The 22,936-nt window shown below is 44.5% G+C and overlaps 2 protein-coding genes across 6 annotated transcripts in view; one reads left to right on the top strand and one right to left on the bottom strand.

The window, feature by feature from the left end:
- POLR1E (RNA polymerase I subunit E) overlaps positions 1-2,520 on the top strand; it is a 38,124-nt gene extending 35,604 nt beyond the window's left edge. The window contains exons 12-14 of the mRNA XM_082613825.1: positions 50-131; positions 909-1,040; positions 2,180-2,520. Of these exons, the coding sequence (XP_082469951.1) occupies positions 50-131; positions 909-1,040; positions 2,180-2,339 (374 nt within the window). The 3' untranslated portion in view covers positions 2,340-2,520. The remainder of the gene's footprint in view (positions 1-49; positions 132-908; positions 1,041-2,179) is intronic.
- A 56-nt stretch (positions 2,521-2,576) lies between these two features.
- Positions 2,577-22,936, bottom strand: part of FBXO10 (F-box protein 10) — a 77,280-nt gene continuing 56,920 nt past the window's right edge. For 3 of the 5 annotated variants that reach the window (XM_082613747.1, XM_082613748.1, XM_082613746.1), the window contains 4 exons: positions 22,280-22,461; positions 19,731-20,115; positions 8,806-8,983; positions 2,577-4,095 (listed from right to left, as the gene is read on the bottom strand). In XM_082613747.1, coding sequence (XP_082469873.1) covers positions 19,941-20,115; positions 22,280-22,461 — 357 coding nt within the window. In that variant the 3' untranslated portion in view covers positions 2,577-4,095; positions 8,806-8,983; positions 19,731-19,940. Of the gene's footprint in view, positions 4,096-8,805; positions 8,984-18,059; positions 20,116-22,279; positions 22,462-22,936 lie in introns of those variants that run through there. The other 2 variants (XM_082613745.1, XM_082613744.1) reach the window with 2 other exon arrangements.

Raw genomic sequence — 22,936 nt, forward strand, 5'->3', positions numbered from 1 at the left:
TCCTGAGAGTTTTGAAAGCAAATGATCAGACTCTTATTTTGTCTTGTAGGTGCCCTGGGACCTGGAGTTCCCCACATCATTAACACCAAACTGCTGAAGCAGTTTACCTGCTTGATCTACAACAGTGGCAGGTCAGGGGGCTTGATTTCTCGGCTTCTGCCTGTAAAGAAGAAAGCAGGACAGGGAGGGTAGTGAGAGTGGGGAAGGGGGCTTGGACTGCAGTCTGTATCCACAGAGACACTGCTGAAGAGGGCACTGCCATTTGGAGGGCTCCTGGGGTCAAGTGAGTTTAGGCAACACTGTAGTACCGACTCTATCCCTTTGGGAGAAGCTCACGTTAAAGGCTCTGGGAACTCCTGTAACAAAGACTTCATGTCACATGCTTCTTCCAAGGACCCCGGCCTAATGTCCACAGAACTAGTGTTGTATGGAGAGGCAGTGTTGCAGGAAAGGGCAGGCCAGTGGGATGACTTTGAGGAAAGCACCCCAAGCAGCACACCTGGGCTTCCTTCCTGCTGCTTGCTTGCAGTGTGTGTCCTGCTCTGGGTATGCTTGGAAGAATCATCGGCAGCTGAGTTTGGGATGACCGTTTTCCCAGCAGCCCTGCTGAGCAGGCTGGGAAGATGGGGAGGGTCCTCACCAGTGTGAGGCTCTGACTGTGCCTGGGGAAGGTGCGGCCTTCTCTGTCCCCTTGGAGGGACACTGGCATTGGCTCACTGCTCCACTGTACGTGAAGGCTTGGGCACCACAACAGGATAAGGGATGTTGCTCTAATTCCTTTTCTTCTCCCCGGGATGAGAAGACATTTTGAATGCATAAGGGAACAGGCTTGGATGTTTTTCCTTTGCTTTTGGAGAAATCATCTTGGAGTTTAATTTTGCCTCTCTTTTACTGCCACTGATTTGCAGTTTGCGGAACTTAATTTCAGACTCTATGAAGGCAAAGATCACCGCCTATGTGATCATACTGGCTTTGCATATAAACGACTTCCAGATTGACCTGACGGTGTTACAGAGGGACTTGAAGCTCAGTGAGAAAAGGTGAGCACAAAAGAAGAAAAAGCTCCCTTAGGGCGCCTTGATGTAGTTCTGGTACTGCTAGAAAGCATAAGGCACTGTCGAGGGACCTGGGGAGTTTTCAGATGAATAAATAATTGATTGAATGGATGGGAAACCAGACATTACCGCATGCCTTCGCTTTGCTAGGCACAGTACCAAATCTGTCATAATATCTCAGTGATGTCGCTAAGAAACAGTGGAAGAATCTTTGGTTCAGAGAAGTCAGTGACTTTCCCAGGGTCACACAGCCAAGAAGGGGAATAGTTGGGCTTCAAACCTGAGCCTTCCATCCCTGTGTAACTGAGCAACCTCCAGTCTCCAAACTGCTGTCTCTGGGAAGAGGGACCCTGTATGGTCCCGATGGGGTAACCTAGGGGTGGAAGTTATATAAGAGAACCCCAATTTCAGCTTAGCATAAAGCACTTTTCTCAGAGTCAGATGGAAGGAGCTGCCAGGGGGTTGTCCAAGGCAAGGCAGAGCTTCAGTTTGGCAGGGATGTCACACTTGGGCTTCTCTGACCTGACTGGGAGGGTAGGCAGAGGTGGCAACCTTTAAGGCCCTTTCTAGCCCTGTTAGAAGGGGTTCAGACTGAGTAGGGAGCAGTCTCCCAGGATGCTGAACTGTGGGGTATATTGGCCTTTGTCAGTGATTTAGGAGCATCTGATCTCCAAGGACCCTGATGGTGTTTCAGGAGAACACCCTTATCTGGACTCTTCTAGCAGTCCCGAGAGGGATTATTCTGAGGGCTCCACAGATGGCATTCTCATGAGTAGTGAGTTTGAACATACAAGAGAAACAGATACTTGAAGTCTGTAAAATTCTAGCAAGTGCTCAATCCTTGCTATAAGAAGTAAACAGTTATCAGTAGGATCTGGATAACCTGGTTTTCCATCATTTATATAGATATTTTCTAATGGCAACACATTAAAATGGGAATCTGATGGCTCTCGAGGGGATCTTGTCTGCCTCTCTACTGGGAGCTTTGCCCCTTGTGGCTATCTTGGAAATTCTGTCTTCATGGCCTGGAGCATGACTGTGCTGCCCCCTCCTGCCAAGCCTCCCTGAGCATTCACATTGAGGAGACTCTCCATTTGTTTTATGTGTTTGTGTTTGTTCCTTAGGATGATGGAGATAGCGAAAGCCATGAGGCTGAAGATCTCTAAAAGAAGGGTTTCTCTGGCAGTGGGCAGGGAGGAGGATCACAAACTGGGCACCCTGTCCATCCCACTGCCCCCAGCCCAGGCCTTGGACCGTCAGTCAAAGCGGAGGAAAATCACCTAGAGGTGTGCTTTCCAGACAGCATTTTGGCCACATCATAGCCACTCCTTCTATCCATTTGCATTTTTATTTGTAAAGAGGGATAAAGAAGCCGTGCTTTGGCATGGGTATGAAGCCAGAAGTCAGCGTATCAGTTGTGCTGGTCTTAAGCAGAAACATAAAGTGTTGGCCCTATTGGACTCCATCTCCCTCCTTTGGTGTCTCTGTGGTTGTAAATGGCAGATGGTTCGTGTGTGGGATGTGGGAGGGTGGGCCTGGGGTAGGCGGAGGCAAAAGATCTCACAGGCTGAACCTTGGACCGCATCTGACAGATAAAGGTTAATAAAGAGAAATGTGAAGTGCTGTGGAAGGCCCAGTGGAGGAGTAGGTGGTGAGGACAAAACCCAGTAGGGCTGGAAGAGGAGGCTTCAGGTCACCAATGTGATGGGCTTGCCCAAACAGACTAATTTAGTTCCAGGCTGCTGAAACAGCAGAGCCAAATCAGAGGAAATGATTAACCCTCTTGCTCTGCCTGGCTCAGGCCACACACAGGGCAGGAGTCAGCTCTGAAAGCGTTTTTGAGGGGAGTGAATCAGTCAGAATTCAGTGCAGAAAACAAATGGTCCTAGATATTCTTAAGGAGAAAGGAGTTTAATACATGGATATAAAGTACTATAAAATTGTTAAAGGGTTGCAGGAGCGGGATTCAGGAGGTTGCTACTGGAACTGCTGAGTTCAAGAACACAGCTGGGGTGGCCAGCCAGGCACGAAGAAGCCACTTGAATTCATGAAGCTACTTGAATTCAGCTGCTTCTTGAACTCATGAAGCCAGCAACTTGACACTGAAATTCTGGTTCAGCCACCCATGCTATCAGTACCCATGCCCTACCTCCTTGCTTGTCAGCACAAACAGCCAAAAGATTAAGAGGCTGGCCTCCATCTTGCTTCTTTCTTCTCTGAGTACATATATAGGAACTTAATTTGCAACTAGAATCCTAGCAGCAAGGGAGTCTTGGAAATAGGTTTCAGCCTCTATAGTTACAGGAAGCCATACCAGAAGCAGATGGGAAGGGATGCTGACTGCCACCAACCTTATCTGCCAGGGGGAGATGGAGAAGTCAGTCACCAGAGGGGTGCTGTGAGGAATGGGACTATGACGTGGGGAGACTTAGGTATGTGGCTAATGCTCAGACTCAGCTCTTTTTTTTTTTAAAGAGAAGGTGATGATTTAGAAAACATTTAAAAAATATTTGTGTTTTTTATTATTTTTAAAATTTTATTTTTTGGCTGTGTTGGGTCTTTGTTGCTGTGTGCGGGCTTTCTCTAGTTGCAGCAAGAGGGGCCTACTCTTCGTTGCAGTGCGTGGACTTCTCATTGCAGTGGCTTCTCTTGTTGCAGAGCACAGGCTCTAGGTGTGCAGGCTTCAGTAGTTGCAGCATGCAGGCTCAGTAGTTGTGGCATGTGGGCCCTAGAGCGTGCGGGCTTCAGTAGTTGCAGCACGTGGGCTCAGTAGTTGTGGCTCACGGGCTCTAGAGTGCAGGCTCAGTAGTTGTGGCACACAGGCTTAGCTGCTCCGTGGCATGTGGGAATCTTCCCAGATCAGGGATCGAACCAGTGTCCCCTGCATTGGCAGGTGTATTCTTAACCACTGCACCACCAGGGAAGTCCCCCAGACTCAGCTCTTCAAGGTTCTTCTGAGGCAGTGGGAGCAGCTGAGGTGTGTGGTGCTCGTGCTGGGGGCCAGGGGCAGTGGAGGAAGGAAGACAGAATCCAGCTCTCTCTGAAAATGAGAAAGGAGGAAGTTTACACAGCAGCGGAGACATCCGTTAGGGAATACATGGTAAAAATGGGCCTTGGATGACTCATTCGGGACAGGTGATCCTTATATTTCTTTGAGCACTGGGATGTGGTTATCTGAGCCGCTTCTACGGCAAGGCCAGGCTTAAAGTGCACATTTTCCATGCTCTTGTCTGGCTTGTCCCCATTTGTATCTGATCCTGGGTAGCAGGCACTTGTAGCATACTTGATCTCCCTCCAGCAGAGATGTGAGCAGGAAATCTAAGTGCCTCTTGTGTTTCTTTACCTAAGCTGTTGTGAAAATCAGGTTTGTGACTCGGCATCAGAAAAAAAAAAAAAAAAATCCTGATCTGTCTCTGGGAAAAGAATTTCTAGTGTGCTTATGGCTTAAAATGTGTTTTCATGCATACTTTTTAGATTCTGGTGGTTTTGACACCTTGAGGCTTAATTTCCAGCAGTGATTAGATCACAACATGTGACCTGGCCTCTGAAGAGCCTCTGTCCTAGTGGGGAAGCAGCTTTCTTTAGTCACTCACAAAGAGGAGTGATATTGATGGGGAAAAGCCTAGGATGGTAAATATATAATTGATCCTTGAACAACATGAATTTGAACTGCCTGGGTCCACTTATACATGGATTTTTTTCAATAGTAAACACTATAGTACCATGCAAGTGGTTAGTTGAACCCGCAGATGTGGAACGGATATGGAGGGCTGACATAAATTATATGTGCATTTTTCAGCTGCATGGAGGGTCAGCGCCCCTAACCCTTTGCATTGTTCAGGGGTCAGCTGTATACTTGTCCTGGGTGACAACAGGTATACTTCACTAATCGTAGGTGATGCAGTCCCAGAGGTTGACTGAAACGCAAGTTTCTGTTCATCAAGGGAAGGCTCAAAAGAGGGCCCTTTTCAACAAGTCTCGTGAGAGGGTGCCTAACACAGTGCCTGGCATATAAGCGCCAGTGTCTGGGGAATGAATCATAGTGCACGAGCTGCACCTTCTTTCCTTGGCAGAGCTATTAGGCAGTAAACACTTGTAGAATAACGGGATCGTACTAGGTTTTTCCTAGTTCTAAAACCCCATTTATTTACTGATCCATTCACAGAGGATTCCTTGATCCAACCAAGTTATTTGCCATAATGTTGCTTGATGACCTCTTTGAAGAAAAAGAGACTGTGGGCTAGATGCTTGTACCTTTAATAAGAGTTGCAGTTTGTGGAATAACTTACAGGTGTTAACAGAATGAAGTCTGTTCCCTGGAGGGAAGTTTCTGTGGCCCTGACCTGCTGTACATTTAACAATGATGAAGTCAAAGAAGGTGTATTTAACATACCTGCAGAGGACCCAACCTGGAAATAGCTAATTAGGTAAAAATTTTTAAAGTGCCTTCTTTTAAGAACTTTATTTTGATATAATGTCATACTTAGAAAATAGTTGCAAGAATAGTACAAAGAACTCCTGTGTATCCTTTACCCAGATGCTCCAACTGTTCATGCGTTGTCCTATTTATTATTTGCTTTATATATTTATGTATCTCTTTTTCAACCATTTGGGACAATTTGAGAAAAGCACCCTACCCTTTTTTTTTTTTTTTTCTTTTTGCGGTATGCGGGCCTCTCACTGTTGTGGCCTCTCCCGTTGCGGAGCACAGGCTCCGGATGCGCAGGCCCAGCGGCCATGGCTCACGGGCCCAGCCGCTCCGCGGCATATGGGATCCTCCCAGACCGGGGCACGAACCCGTATCCCCTGCATCGGCAGGCGGACTCTCAACCACTGCGCCACCAGGGAGGCCCCACCCTACCCTTTTTATCTTAAGTACTTCAGTATGTGTATCCTAAGAATAAGGACTTTCTCTTCCATAAGCACATTACACTTATCAAAAGCAGGAACTAGAACAATGATACAATACTAGTATCTGGCCCACAGCTCATATTCAGATTTTGCTGGTCACATCTCTTTGGTCTTATTTAATCTAAAACAATTCCTCAGTCTTTGCCTTTCTTAACCTTGACATTTTGAAGAGTAAATCAGTTATTCTGTAGGGTATCCCTCTATTTAGGTTTGTCTGGTGTTTCCTTACGATTACATTCAGGATATACGTTTTTGGCAGGGAATTCACAGACATGGTGCTGTGTCACAAGTGCATCACAGTAGAGGCACAAGATGTTGGTTTATCTTGTTCTTGCTGATAACTTACTCCTTGGTTAAGGTTATGTTCTCTCCACTGTGAAGTTACTACTTTTCTTTTTGTATTTACTAAGTAATTTGTGGAAAGATACTTTGAGCCTCTAAATGTCCTGTTCCTCATCAAACTACTACCCGTAAGTTTTAGCCTGGATTGATAATTTTTGCTGAATCAATTATCAAGATGGCTGCAAAATGGTGAGTGATTTTCTAACTCCCATAATTTCTTATACAGTTATTATAGTTATTATATGGAGAAGCTTTCTTTTCCATTGAAATTTTTTTGTTCATTTAGTTGTCAGTATGGACTCATAGATTCTTATCCTGTGAACATTGTCATCATCATTTATTTTGATACTCAGATTGTACCACATTTGGCCAATCTGAGTTCCTTCAAGCTAGCTCCTGTATCCCCATCGTTTTAAGGGTGCTTCCTTAATTTCTGCCAGAAGATATTCTAGCCGTCTTGTACTTTGCCTGCTCCAGCCCTGGAATCAGCCTTTTATCCAAGGAGCCTGGATAGGTGGCAGATGATGGGCCCAAACCAAGAAGTGAAATACCATCCTGACAATCAAGACAGGGCCTTCGGCTGCACTCAGGCAAGAACTGGTTTCTGAGCAGGGGTGACAGTTGTGTTGTGAGTCACTCAGACTGCACCAGAGGGCCATGCTAGGCTTGACTGCATTTAAAAAGGACGATAATCATGGAGAATGGGCTCCAGAGCCCCATGGCCCTAACTGCACCCTGCAAAGTTCTGGACAGGAAGGGAGAAAGAACTAGTGGGATGAGGGTGTTCATATCGGGAGACTACTCAGGGTTGGAACAAGCCCAGCAGGCCCCATGTGAGTCCACCATGAGGAACCATTTGGAGAAGAGACTTTCTCTGTGCTGATGGAAGGAAGCTGTTGCTGAGGATAGTGTAGGCTCATGTGCTTTTCCAAGACCCAGCTCTGGCTCTTGTCTGGTCTGGCCACAGCATGCCCACCATTCCCTACAGTCAGGGTCTCCTCTGGCTACAAGGGGCAGTGGCCTCAACAGGACTGGGAGGTCTGAATGATGTTGTATTGGTCTTTTTTTTTTTAATTGAGGTATGGTTGATTTACAACGTTTCAGGTGTAGAGCAGTGATTCAGTTACTATATATTCTTTTTCAGATTCTTCTCTATTATTATTCTATCTCTATTATTCTTCTCTATTATAGGTTATTACAAGATACTGAATGCTGTCTGTAAATCCCTGTGCTATACAGTAGGTCCTTGTTGTTTATTTTATATATAGTAGTGTGTATCTGTTAATCCCAAATTCCTGACTTTTCTCCCCTCCCCCCATATTGGTCTTTGCTGTGCTTGTACACTTCTATCAGCAGGCATTAATATTTGGGCCTGACTGGCCAGCAGGGAAGGCCATGGAGGCCACAGTGTAAGCTGCTTGGGTGGGGGGCAGCTGAGACCTGTGAGCTCTGCACGAGGGTTAAACTTACACCTGTGAGAAGTCACCCTGCAGAGGGGACTTAGCTACTGCAGACTGAATCAAGTGACCCCAGGGAAGCACAGCACCCTTAGAGAATCCTATCTTCTGATCCATAATTGCTGCATGTTAAGAGCTGGGACATACCTCCTGAGGAACAGGATGAGACTCCTAAACTCTGCCTTCTTTGGGCTCTCCCAGACCCACCCAGGCCACTGGAGTGGATCTGGAAAAATGACCAGATGGTGAGGAGACAGTCTGCAAACTGGCATGTGTGAATGGAGGGCAGGAGCAGGGTGGATCCCAGGGGGTTAAGAATGCTGTCTGTAAATCTCTGGAGAGTCGCCAGACAGAGGGACTCTGTCCTTTGGGGGCTCCAGAAGATAGAAATACTAGGAATGGGGTTGGGTTTGTTTCCTTATCCATCCATCTATGTGTCCAACACTTAATGAGTTTGCTCAGTGTTAGGTATAGAGGATCAACAGTGCATGACCTCACAGGGCATGGGATGGGGGAATCAGACACATCAACAGACTTTTTCAATGCACAGGATTTCAGTGCCACCATGGGGATTAACACAGGTGGACAGGTGGGTAGGAGAGCATGGGGGAAGGGCACATAACTAAGATTTGAAGAGATCAAGGAAGGTGTTCCATGGAATGATGAAGTAGGATCCTGAAGTATGGGTAGGATTTAGTTAGGGAGACAGATTTTTGGCTCAATTAAGGAAAAAATAATCAGATGGAGTAGGTTCTCTTGGGCAGGTCTGGCCTGTGTGGGAGAGCAAGCCCTGCACAGTCAACCAATGCAGGCTACTCAGAGCAGTCTCCTTCCAGATGCTTCCCCAACCACGGAAGAGCTAGGGTAGGACAGGTGTTCTGTGTTCCTCCCACTTCTGCCTCCAAATGACTTGGCAGAAGATGGGCACTGTATGTGTGTGTGTCCCAGGTGTTCCTATTACAGAGGCCCTAGATAACAGCCTTACTCATACGTCTTCTGTATACAAGCTCTTAACATTTGATAGGGAACATTCAACTTACTGGCCTTGACAGGCATCACCACTCAGAACTCAGTTCCTTCTGGGGAGAGCAATCAAGATGGCAGAGTAGTAGGATGTGAAGCTCACCACCTCCTTTCACAAATACATCAAAAATACATCTACATGTGGAAAGCTTCTCACAGAATATCCACTGAATGCTGGCAGAAGACCTCATACCTCTGAAACAGCAAGAAAATCTATGTAAGTGGGTAGAACAAAAAGGAAAAAAGTGAGAAAGGAATCAGGACAGGACCTGGGCCCCTGGGAGGGAGCTGTAAAAGAAGAAAGGTTCCTGCACCCTCAGAAGTTCCTTCGCTGGCAGAGAGATCAGCTGTTATAAGAGGGAGCTTCAGAGCCTTGCAGTAGAGCACGGCAACCAGTCTGCAGCAGCTAGAATGGAGAGAGACCTGCACAGACGGTCAGTGCCACTGCTTTGCACTTCCCAGCCTGAGATGTGTGTCCACTGGTGCGGGCAGGGGCTGAAGAAGCTCGGGCTTTGGAGATCAGACCTGGGGAGAGGACTGGGGTGGGCTGTGCGGAAAAAGCCTGAAGCAGTCGGAGTCTGGTGCAACCACACCTGAGCCTGTACGAGGAGGAAGCCTGGGCCGCCTTAGAGGCCAGGCACCATTGTGTGGGCAGTGTGCAAGGGGAGGGGCAGAACCTGCCATTACAGTCTTTTCCCCTGCGCAAGCTCTCAGGCAGCGGAACACTTCCTACACTCACTGCAGGAGCCATCTCGAGCTGCTGAGTGCCCTCCCAGGGAGCAGAGTTGTGAGCTGCCTCAGCTCCCATGGCATGCTCCAGGGCCATGCATGAGCTGCCACTGAGAGTCCCACAACTGGGCACCAGCCGCCACATCTGCACACCCCCTGTTAAGGGGATAATGGCCAGCAAGTGCTGAGGAAAGAGGCGATAGGCAGCCGTACTAAGAACAGCCCTTGAACCAAATATGCTAAACCCACACAAGCTACACAGGGATGCTCCCACATATAAAGAGCCTTCTAAGACCACAGTAGATAACTGTTTCTCCTAAACTCACAGAATAAGAGAAATATAAGTAAAATGAAGAAGCAGAGGAGCCACTCCCAGTTAAACGACCAAGAGAATTCCCCGGAAAGAAGAATGAAACAGACCTCTTTAGTCTAACAGACACCAATTTCAAAAAGACACTGATTTCAAAAGAGAATAAATATTGAAGGAATTAAGGCTATCAACAAAAATGCAGAGCACTGTAAAAGAACTGGAAACTACACAGAGGAACCAAGAACAATTAGAAAACTCATTTACTGAGACAAAAACTGAACTAAAGGCAATGAATAGAATAAATAATGCAGAATGAACAAGTAACCCGGAAGACAGAATAATGGAAATCACCCAATCAGGACAGCAGACCAAATGAACAGGAGGCCAAATGAATAAAAATGAAAGCAATATAAGAGACCTATGGGATAATACAAAGCATGCCAATCTAGGCATAATAGGGAATCCAGGAGGGGGAGAAAGAGTAAAGGGGATTGGAAATGTATTTGAAGAAATTATGGCTGAAAACTTCCTAAACCTAAAGAAGGAAACATGTCCAGGTACAGGAAGCACAGAGGGTCCCAAACAAAGTAAACCCAAACAGACCTACACCAAGACATTTTATAATAAAAACGGCAAAAATTAAAGAGGATTCTAAAGGCAGCAGGAGAAAAAGAGTTAATTACAAGGGAAGCCCCATAAGGCTATCAGCTGATTTCTCTACAGAAACGTTTCAGGCCAGAAGAGAGTGGCAAGATATATTCAAAGTCCTGAAAGGGAAAAATCTGCAACCTAGGATACTTTACCCAGCAAGATTATCATTTAGAATAGGAGAGAGAAAGAATTTCTGAGACAAGCAAAAACAAAAAGAATACAGCAATACTAAAACCTAAAGAAAATATTGAAATCTTCTCTAAACAGAAAAGAAGAATATATAGGAAAGAGAAAATCACAATTGGAGAGCAAGTCACCTATAAATAAGCCAGTACACAGATTTTTTAAAAATCAAAAAATTTCTGTGAACATGATAACCACAATGAACAGCAAAAGGATGAACATGAAGATGTAAAAGAGGACATCAAAATCATAAAATGTGGTGGAGGAGAGTCAGAAAATGTAGATTTTTTTTTTTTCATTTCCTAGAATGTGTTTGAGCCTCTACAACTACTAGTCTAAGGCAAGGAGATAGAAGATGGGGTTAACATACTTGAAAAACAGGGTAACCACAAATCAAAAACATATGATAGATTCACAAAAACCAAAAAGAAGAGAACATAAGTATAATACAAAAGAAGATCATCAAACCACAAAAGGAAAAACAGAAAGGGACAAAGAGGAAATATAAAATCAACAGGAAACCAAGATTAAAATGGCAATAAATACATATCTATCAATAATTATTTATTAGTGGACTAACTACTCCAACCAGAAGACACAGAGTGGCAGATTGGATTAAAAAAACAAGAGCTTATATAATATGCTACCTAGAGGAGACCCACTTTAGGGCAAAGGACACACATAGATTGAAAGTGAGGAGATGGAAAAATATTTCATGCAAATGGAAATGAAAAGAAAGTGGGGGTCGCAATACTCATATCTGACAAAATATACTTTAAAACAGAAGCCGTAAAGAAAGATAAAGAAGGACACTATATAATGATAAAAGGATCAATACAAGAAGAGGATTTTACAGACATCAACATATATGTACCTAATATAGAAGCACCCAAATACATAAAATACTAACAGACATAAAGGCAGAAATTGACAATCATACAATAATAGTAGGAGACTTTAGCACCACACTCACACCAATGGACAGGTTTTCTAGACAGAAAATCAGTAAGGCAACAGAGATCCTAAATGATAGAACAGTTAGACCTAATTGATATTTTCAATACATTACACACACCCCCAAAATAGAATACACATTCTTTTCAAATGCACATGGAACATACTCTAGGATTGACCACATATTAGGGCACAAAACTAGCCTCAACAAATTTAAGAGTATAGAAATTATCTCAAGCATCTTTGTGACCATAAGAGCATGAAACTAGAAATCAACCACAGAAAAAGAAATCAGAAACAATTACATGGAGACTAAACAACATACTACTAAAAAAACCAGTGGGTCAATGATGAAATCCAAGAGGAAATTTAAAAATATCTTGAGAAAAATGACAATGAGAACACAACCATACAAAATCTGTGGGATGCAGCAAAAGCAGTTCTTAGAGGGAAGTTCATAGCGATACAGGCCTTCCTCAAGAAAAAAACAAGTCTCAAACAACCTAACCTACCACTTAAAAAGAAATTAGAAAAAGAACAAACAAAACAAAGTCAGCAGAAGGAAGGAAATAATAAAGATCACAGAGGAAATAGAGAATCTCAAAAATTATATTAAAAAAATCAATAAAGCTAAGAGCTGGTTTTTTGAAAGGGTAAACAAGATTGACAAACTCCCGTCCATCCAGGCTTATCAAGAAGAAAAGAGAGAGCCCAAATAAAAATAAATGAAAAAGGAGAGATAATAACCAATACTGCAGAAATACAGAAAGCCATAAGGGAATACTACGAACAATTATATGCCAACAAATTCTACAACCTAGAAGAAATGGACAAGTTTCTAGAAACATACAGCCCACCAAAAATGAACCAAGAAGAAATAGATAATTTGAACAGACTGATCACTAGAGGTGAAATAGAATGTGTAATTTAAAAACTCCCTACAAACAAAAGTCCAGAACCAGATGGCTTCACAGGTGAATTCTACCAAACATGCAAAGAACAACTTATACTGATCCTTCTCAAACTCTTCCAAAAAAAACTGAAGAGGAAGGAACATTCCTGAAGACATTTTATGAAGCCACCATCAGCCTGATACCAAAACCTGACAAAGACACCACCAAAAAAAGAAAATTACAGGCCAATATCTTTGATGAATATAGACGCAAAAATTCTCAACAAAATATTAGCTAACAGAATCCAACAACACATTTAAAAAGATCATACACCGGGCTTCCCTGGTGGCGCAGTGGTTGAGAGTCCGCCTGCCGATGCAGGGGACACGGGTTCGTGCCCCGGTCCGGGAAGATCCCATATGCAGCGGAGCGGCTGGGCCCGTGAGCCATGGCCGCTGAGCCTGCACGTCCAGAGCCTGTGCTCCACAGCAGGAGAGGCCACAACAGTGAGAGGCCCGCGTACTGCCAAAAAAAAAAAAAAAAAGATCATACACCATAACCACATGGGAGTCATCCCAAGTTCAAACATATGCAAATCAGTCAATGTGATACACCACATAAACAAAAGACAAAACCCCACAATCATCTCAATAGATGCAGAAAAAGCATTTGACAAAATTCAATATCCATTCATGATAAAAACTCTCACCAAAGTGGGTACAGAGGGAACATATCTCAACATAATAAAACCTATTTATGACAGACCCACAGCCAATATAATACTCAACAGTGAAAAGCTGAAAGCCTTCCCACTAAAATCTGGAACAAAACAAGGATGCCTACTCTCACCACTTCTCTTCAACGTAGTACTGGAAGTCCTAGCCACAGCAATCAGACAAGAAAAAGAAATAAAAGGTATCCAAACTGGAAGAGAAGAGGTAAAACTATCACTCTTTGCAGATGACATGATACTCTCTCTATACAAAGAACCCTAAAGTCTCCACACACAAACTATTAGAATAAATGAATTCAGCAAGGTAGCAGGATGCAAGATTAACGTACAGAAATCAGTTGCATTTCTTTATGCTAACTATGAAATATCAGAAAGGGAATGTAAAAAACTATACCTTTCAAAATCTCACCCCCCAAAATAAAATACGTAGGAATAAACCTGACTAAGGAGGTGAAAGACTTATATGCTGAGGACTATAAAACAATAAACTGAAGATGATTCAAAGAAATGGAAAGATATCCAATGCTCTTGGAGGAATGAATATTGTTACCCAAAGCAATCTACAGATTTAATGTGATCCCTATCAAATTACCCATGACATTTTTCACAGAACTAGAACAAATAATCCTAAAATTTATATGGAATCATAAAAGACCCAGAATTGCCAAAGCAATGATGATGAAAAAGAACAAAGCAGGAGGCATAACCCTCCCAGAGTTCAGACAATACTACAAAGCTACAGTAATCCAAACAGCGTGGTATTGGCACAAAAACAGCAATATGGATCAATGGAACAGAGTAAAGACCCCAGAGATAAACTCACACCGCTATGGTCAATTAATCTTCGAGAAAAAAGGAAAGAATATACAATGGGAAAAAGTCTTTTCAGCAAGTGGTGTTGGGAAAGTTGGACAGCCGCATGTAAATCAGTGAAGTTAGAACCCACTCACCATACACAAAAATAAACTCCAAATGGCTTAAAGACTTAGACATAAGACTTCACACCATAAAATTCCTAGAAAAGAATATAGGCAAAACATTCTCTGACATAAATCGTACCAATGTTTTCTTAGGTCAGTCTCCCAAGGCAACAGAAATAAAAACAAAAATAGACAAATGGGACCTAATCAAACTAACAGGCTTTTGCACAGCACAGGAAGCCATAAACAAAATGAAAAGACAACCTACAGAATGGGAGAAAATATTTGCAAATGATGCAACTGGCAAGGGCTTAATTTCCAAAATACAAACAGCTCATACAACTCAACAACAGAAAAACAACCCAATTGAAAAACGTGCAGAAGGCCTAGAGAGACATTTCTCCAAAGAAGAAATACAAATGGCCAACAGGCATGTGAAAAGATGCTCAACATTGCTAATTACTAGAGAAATGCAAATCAAAACTGCAGCAAGGTACCACCCACACTGGTCACAATGGCCATGATTAAAAACTCTAGAAACAAATGCTAGAGAGGATGCTGGAGAAAAGGGAACCCTACTACACTATTAGTGGAAATGTAAGTTGGTGCAGCCACTATGGAAAACAACAGTATTCCATTCCTCAGAAAACTAAAACTAGAATGACCATATGATCCAACAGTCCCACTCCTGGGCATATATCCAGACAAAACTCGAATCCAAAAAGATACATGGACCCCTATGTTCATAGCAGCACTGTTCACAACAGCCAAGATATAGAAACAATCTAAATGTCCAGTGACAGATGAATGGATAAAGAAGATGCGGTACATATATACAATGGAATACTACTCAGTCATAAAAGAGAATGAAATAATGGCCATTTGCGGCAACGTGGATGGACCTAGAGATTATCATACTAAGCGAAGTCAGAGAAAGACAAAGACCATATGATATCACTTATAATGTAGAATCTAAAATATGACAAAATGAACCTATTTACAAAACAGAAACAGACTCACGGACATAGAGAACAGACTTGCGGTTGCCAAGGGGGAGGGGGTTGGGGGAGGGACAGAGCAGGAGGTTGGGGTTAGCAGGTGTAAGCTATTATATGTGGAATGGATAAACAACGTCGTCCTGTACAGCACAGAGAACTATATGCAGTATCCTGTGATAAACCATAATGGAAAAGGATATAAAAAAGAATATATACATATATGTATGTATGTATAACTGAATCACTTTGCTGTACAGCAGAAATTAACACAACACTGTAATTCAACTATACTTCAGTCAAAAAAAGAACTCAATTCCTTCTGTAAAAAAGGGGCAATAGCCTCACCAAGTCAGTGCTTAATATACTATTGATGGGATATAAGATGATTTTAGTGGCATGGGGGTGTATCAGGATATATGAGGTTATGCTGACTTGGCTAAACTGCAGTAAAAAATTTTCCCCAAATGTTTGGTTTCAACAAAGGTTTAGTTGCTTGTGATACTGTGAATATTTTCATTTTAACAGTTTAGTGTGTATTAAAACCACTAGCTTTTCATTTATAGTAGTGAAGTAATATAAACATTTCTAGTTAAGTTCCTGGATAGGGTCTTGGAATGGAAAAAGGACACTAGGTAATGACTAAGGAAATATGAATAAACTATGGACTTTAGTTAATAATAATGTGTATACTGGCTCATTAATTTTGACAAATGTACCATACTAATGCAAGGTGTTAATAACAGGGAAGCTCGGCGGGAAGGGTAGTACGGGAACTCTCTACCACCTATCTCCTCACTTTTTCTGTAAATCTAAAACTTCTAGACAGTCTTCAATAAGGGGTGCTGGGAAAACTGGACAGCTACATGTAAAAGAATGAAATTAGAACTTTTTTTTTTTTTTTGGCGGTATGCGGGCCTCTCACTTTGTGGCCTCTCCCTTTGTAGAGCACAGGCTCCAGACGCGCAGGCTCAGCGGCCATGGCTCACGGGCCCAGCCGCTCCACGGCATGTGGGATCTTCCCGGACCGGGGCACGAACCCGTGTCCCCTGCATCAGCAGGCGAACTCTCAACCACTGCGCCACCAGGGAAGCCCTAGAACATTTTTGTGTGTATAGTTTTAGAAAAACTCTAATGGATTAAAGACCTAAACGTTACGACCTGAAACCATGAAACTCCTAGAAGAAAACACAGGCAGAACACACTTTGACATAAATCGTGCAATATTTTTTGGAGCTGTCTCCTAAGGCAAAGGAAACAAAAACAAAAATAAACAAATGGGACCCAATTAAACTTAAAAGCTTTTGCACAGCAAAGGAAACCATAGACAAAACAAAAAGACAACCTACTGAATGGGAGAAAGTATTTGCAAGTGATATGACCAATAAGGGGTTAATATCCAAAATGTATAAAAAGCTCATACAACTCAACATCAAAAAAATAAACCTGATTAAAAAATGGTCAGAAAACCTAAATAGACATTTTTCCAAAGAAGATACAGATAGTTAACAGGCACATAAAGAGATGCTCAACATCGCTAGTCATCACAGAAATGCAAATCAAAACCACAATGAAATATCACCTCACACCTGTCAGAATGGCTATCATCACCACAAATACAAATGTTGGTGAGAACATGGAGAAAAGGGAACCCTTGTACACTGTTGGTGGGAATGTATACTGGGGCAGCCACTATGGAAGAAAGTATGGTGTTTACTCAAAAAACTAAAAATAGAACTACCATATGATCCAGCAGTTCTACTCCTGGGTATATGTATCTGAAGAAAATGAAAACGCTAATTTGAAAAGATACATGCACCCCAATGTTCGCAGCAGCATTATTCATAATAGCCAAGATATGGAAACAACCTAAGTATCCATCAACAGATGAATGGGTAAAGAAGATGTGGTATATATATATACACAATGGAATACTACTCAGCCATAAAAGATAATGAAATTTTGCCATTTGCAACAAGGATGCACTTAGATGCTGATTCGCTTTGTTATAAAGCAGAAACTAACACACCATTGTAAAGCAATTATACTCCGATAGATGTTAAAAAAAAAAAAAAAGATGCACTTGGAGGGTATCATGCTTAGTGAAATAAGTCAGAGAAAGGCAAATGCTGTATGATATCACATATGTGGAATCTAAAAAATTAGTGAATATAACAAAGAACAACATACTCTCATATGTAGAGAACAAATTAGTGGTTACCAGTGGGGGGGGAAGGGGGGAGGGGCAAGGCTAGGGTAGAGGATTAAGAGGTATAAACTACTATGTATAAAATAAATAAGCTACAAGGGTATATTGTACAGCACAGGGAATATAGCCAATATTTTATAAATGGGAGTATAACCTTTAAAAATTGTGTATCACTGTGTTGTACACCTAAAACACACATACATCAACTATACCTGTTAATAAAAAGACTTAAGAGAAAAAATTCTAAAAAATAAAGTCTTTTTAATTAAAAGAGGATTTAAAGAAAAGTATTAAGTACTAGCTTTCTCTTCAAGTGACATGTGGATATGGCAAACACTGTAAGATGCTAAGTGACTAAAGCTGGTAAAAATGTGGTCGTGGATCTCAGGTCATCCACACCAGGGACCTCACTGTTTTTCTTCACAAAGCCCAAGGGGCAGGCAGGACTGCAACTACAGTCCCTGACTGACACATGAGGACACAGACCTTGGAACTTGGAATCAGGTGGGAACAAGCTGGATGAACAAGATGGCCCTGGTCTCATGTCTCCTTCAGTGGAAGCAGTGGTGCCTCGGGGGGGACGGAGTGGTGAGAGGCCTACATCCAGTGCTCAGGAACCCTAGCACATACCCAGACCAAGGAAAGTACCCCGAAAAGTGCCTCCTTTAAAATAGAGAACTTTATTTTGGTTGCTGAGATTTTCATAAGCACTTGGTTCACAGAAAAGTCATTCGTTACAAAATAATAAAAGGCAGCATTTTGTATAGCAACTCACATTGGGGCCATAGGTAAGTGCAAAGGACAGCGCTGGGGATGGGAGGGGCCCATGCTCTTGTGCCCCAAGTCCTCAGGGGGTAGCCAGTGCTCCTGGCTCCCTCTAGCCCAACCTACTCCACCCGGGAGAGCAGCACCGGGGGCCTGGCAGAACCAGCCTGGGAAGCCATCTGTGAGGTGCACAACAGTGACCCTACCAGGCTGGTGAGGCCCCACATGAAGGGCCGGGTGGGCGGGGGACTGTTGAGGCTGAACCAGGCCTGCATCGGGCCCCCTTCCAGAGCAGTGGGTCTGAGCCTGCCTGGCTCTGGAACCTTAACACATTCACAGTTGGGTTCAGCACAGCCCTCTGGGAGCCAGCCTTCCTCTCCTTACTCGGGCTGCTAACCCTACCCCCTGGGCTGGGGACTGGGGACACAGGTGGTGACTCTAATGGAGCTAGCTTACAGGCAGGTCAGTGGGACAGGGATGGGCCTGGGTAACTCCTAAGCAAGGCAGAGTATACCCTGTGGGGGCAGAGGAAGGGCAGAGGAGGCCCAGAGAGGGGAGAGCACTGCCATCCGGGTGGCAGCGTCGAGCCTGGAAGAGTGGGTGGGACCTAGGCGTGTAGCTGGCGAGGAGGGTGCACCCAGAAGAGGGGAGAGCGTGAGCCAAGGCACAGAGTGGGGAACCTTGGTAGGGTCAGTAAAGGCAGGTGGTCATCCACAAGAATGTGGACACAGACGAGGGCCCTAGGCACCTCGGTCTCTGCCAGTCTTGCGCCCAGGAGGGGCGGCTGGTTTGGTGTGCTTGTGGGATTTGAATCCTCCCTGTGCAGCAAGCGCTGAGCCAATGTCCTCCTGAATCTGGGAACAACTTGAAGGTACAGCAGTCAGGTGCATCCCTGCACCACCCAGCCCAGCAAGCGCCCGCACACCTAAGCCACTTGAAGGAAAGCCTTCTCCACACGCCCCTTCCTGTTTTCAGCATGTCCCTGTCATCCCTGGGGCAGCCTTTCAAGAGGGGCTCCTTATCCCAAGCCCCTTCCTCCCTCACAGGTCCATGTCCAAGAGAACTGTGTCCTTAAGGAAACCAAACCCAACTCCTCCAGCCTCCCCAGGCAGCAGGGTGGGTGTGGCAGTGTCCCCGGAGGGTCAAAAGTGAGGTCTAGGAAAGGGGAAAATCTGGGGCTCTTTCCATCTCACTAGAATCACTTCTCTCCCTTAGAAGTAAATCCGTTCTTCCCTGAGAAGATTCTGGGTTTGGTGTATATAAAACGCAGTTCCCTGTAACTCAAAACAGAAAACCCTGACCAAGGTTTTCATTATCGATTTCCCCAACTTTTCATAATCTCTGTAAGACCTCGAGGGACTAGAAACCCACCAACTTCGGTTCCCCTTTTCTCCTTGAAAAATAATCCCAGGGAATTCCCTGGCGGTCCAGGGGTTAGGACACCGCACTTTCACTGCTGAGGGCCTGGGTTCAATCCCTGGTCGGGGAACTAAGATCCCATAAGCCACATGGTGCGGCCAAAAACACCAACCAATCAACGAACAAAAAATCCAAGTTCTTTCCTGCTAAGGGTTGTGGAGCCAAAGGGTTTTGAAGGTACCTTGTTCTTAGTCCCCAGAAGACTTGGGAGCTTGTTTTTCAGGGCGGTGATAAGGAAGCCAGGAGTCTTCACAAGCACTAATTCTTCCATCCCAAAGGCCACAACCTCTCAGCTTGGCTGGGCAGGGCCCAAGCCTGAGAGCAGGGTATGTGCTTCCTTCTCGGAGTCTGAGGGCAGCCCCCAGCTGCCCCACTCCGTGGCTCTCCATTCTTACAGGATGGTGCAGAAGATGCTGCGTTTGCTGTGGTAACCACCTTCCACATGCGCTGTGATCCTGGTTGCCATGGCTGTCACCTTCTGCCCACTGTGGGCAGCAGAGGGGCCTCGGAGAGAGTTTTCAAGGTGAGGCCGTGCTGGTGGGTTCGCCAGGCGCCACGTATCAGACCTGGAGGTGCAAAATGAGAGTGAACCCTTTGGGAGTCTAGAGCGTTTGCTGAATGCCCTGCACAAACTTACCTTTGGCTTTGTTTAAATCTGGGTATAGGTTGCATCTCCCTAGTTAAGTGATAGCAAAAGGAGGCGGAACATGTGCACAACTAATTCTAGTTCTAGCTCTACCTTCAGATCTACATGTAACCTTGGAGAGGTTCCCTCTTGTCCTCTATTTCCCCATCTTTAAACAAGGATCCAGATAAGACCAGTGGCTTGCTTCCCCCAGCCCCATTTTTTTCCCCACCTGTATGACTGTAAATGTCATGCAAGCTTTATTCACAGTCACCAAAAAATTAGAAACCACCTAAATATGCTTCAGCTGATGAACAGATAAACCGTGTGGTACGTCCATACAACAGAACACCACTCAGCGACAAAAATGAATGAATGACAGATGCCACAGATGAATCTGGAATACACTGGGCTAAGTGTTAAGAAGCCAGACTCAGAAGACTGCACACTGTGTTATTTCTTTTATATGACATTCTGGAAAGTGCAGATGTACAGGGGACAGAAGTTGGTGGACTTCCAGTCCCTCGAGCTCTTGTGGAGATTACGAAGGGTTGGGGAAAATCAAATGGTAGTGATGTTTTGATTAGGGCTTTCTGTCCTAAGTTACAAGGAACCTGTCCTGAATTACAAGGGATCGCCTCTTACACATATCAAGTCCTAAATTGCTTAAGCCAGCAACATTGGCTTTTACGTATTTTTATGGTAATAATATTACGAGTGGGACTGTAAAGGTATGGGTAGAGTCAGAGGCCGGCTACTGTGGGGTGAGTAAAAGCCTGGGACTACGTTCAAAGATCTGCAAGCATTTGCGTTTGGCAGCAGAGTGAGCTCCTGAGAAGAAGTGATGAAAAGAGAGGAAATTAGGAGCGGACAGTGCACAGGGGACAATGCCAGGCCAACAGGTCTGGGCTGTACCCTGTACCCTGCGGTCTCCAAAGCTGGAGGAGGAAGTGGACCCCAGGGAGTCTACAATATGATCTGCTGGGATTTGGGAAGATAATATTAGAATTTCTACTTATATCATACTTTATAAGTTATGACTATATAAATATACATACTGAGGGGGTTTCCTCAAAAAATATTTGTTACTGAGAAAGTGTGTAATAAAAAGACAGAGCAGAGATCATTACTATAGAAAAAGAGGCTCCATCCAGGGTTTCTGACCATGCATGTGACGTGGCCAGAGCTGATTTAGAAAGATTACTCTGGCAGGATGCAGAGGACAGCCTGCAGGTTGGGGGTAGCCCAAGCGCAGGGGGACCAGGCAGGAAGCTGCTGCAACAGGACAGTGCAGGAGTGATACCAACAACAATGGTATCAATAATAATTACTAATTATTATTATTTTTGCAACCAGTAAGGCAAAGTATCAACCAACCGGAACGGAGTCCATCCACGAACAACTGAAACAGCGGTAATGGGAACAGGGGTCCATGGGTCAGGGTGAGGGGTGCTGACCCGAACAAGGGTGGCAGCAGCTGGGAAGAGGAGGTGCCAGGTACAAGAACAGTTTAGAAGCAGAATCAAGAGGACCTGGTAGCTGACTGAACTACAGTGTCAGGGAGGAGGAGAGGCAGAGGTTTTGCTGCTGGAACAGAATGGATGGTGATGTCATCAAAATGAGGAACAGGGAAGGACAAGGGTTTGGGGAAGGTGAGTGTGAAGCAACTATACACTGAGGCAGAAATACCAGAAACAAGGGGCAACAGCGACCACAGCAGTGAACACTTGTGTGATACCTCAGATATGCTGCTAGGTCACATGATCTTATTTAAACTGGTGCTACAAAGCAGACATTATTCACTGGATTTTACTAAGGCTCAGAGATGTTGAGTAACTTGCCCAAGGTCACACAGCCAGTAACTGGCAGAGGTGAGATTTGAAACCACATACCCCTGACTACTTTAAAGCTTATTCCCTCCTAGGGAGTCAGGCTCAGGTCCTCAGCCCAGGCCTGACACAAAACCCAAGCACAGGTCTTTACCTGACCAGAGCCGAAAGCTAGCAGGACTAGGGAGCAAGGGTAGCTGCAGTCTCTGAGCCTGGCTTCCCCAGTGACCTCACTGTGGTTCTAGAAGATTGGTTTAGGCAACCCCATGCACTTACTTTTTCTTGAAGACCAAGAACTTGTTGTTCTGCATGATGCATTCTTGGTTGTTTGAGATCTGCTGAAAGATGGTCTTGTTGGTCTTGCCCTGGAAGACGGTGTTCTCCTGCAGCAGAGCCTTGGCATGGCCCTGCACGGCAATGCCGTAGGCCCGGAATGAATGGATCCGGTTCTTTATTACCTGGGAGAGGCAGCCAGAGCTTGTCACACCTCAGGGACTCCTAGACTGGTAGGGGAGCCAGGTAAGTGAAACACCAGCTATAAAACTGAGGGGTAAGAGCATGCTAGGTAGGTCAGCATTGAGCCATGCAAGCTCAGGGAAAGGCTATCGAGACCAGCCCAGAGAGAACCAGGAAAGGCTTTCTGGAGGAGGTGATGGGTAAGCGGTAGGAGTTTATCAGGTACAGAGCAGAGGAGAGTTGTTCCAGGAAGAAGGAACAATGTGCAAAGACCCAGCAGATGGGGTGTGCGCCACTGGTGACCCAACTGAGGCAACAGCGAGCCCTCCTCCCCTCCTCTGCTCGCACAGTGCTCGGATGCAAAGCCAAGGGATTCCTTACTCCTCGCTGAAGTCACTGACTCATGAAGTCACAAAGCCGAAAAGAGGCTTTACGACTGTAACTTCACAAGGGCAGGGAATGGGTTTGTCTGGCTCA

Source organism: Mesoplodon mirus (genome assembly GCF_964341445.2).
Source record: "Mesoplodon mirus genome assembly, chromosome: 1".
Taxonomy (NCBI): Eukaryota; Metazoa; Chordata; class Mammalia; order Artiodactyla; family Ziphiidae; genus Mesoplodon; species Mesoplodon mirus.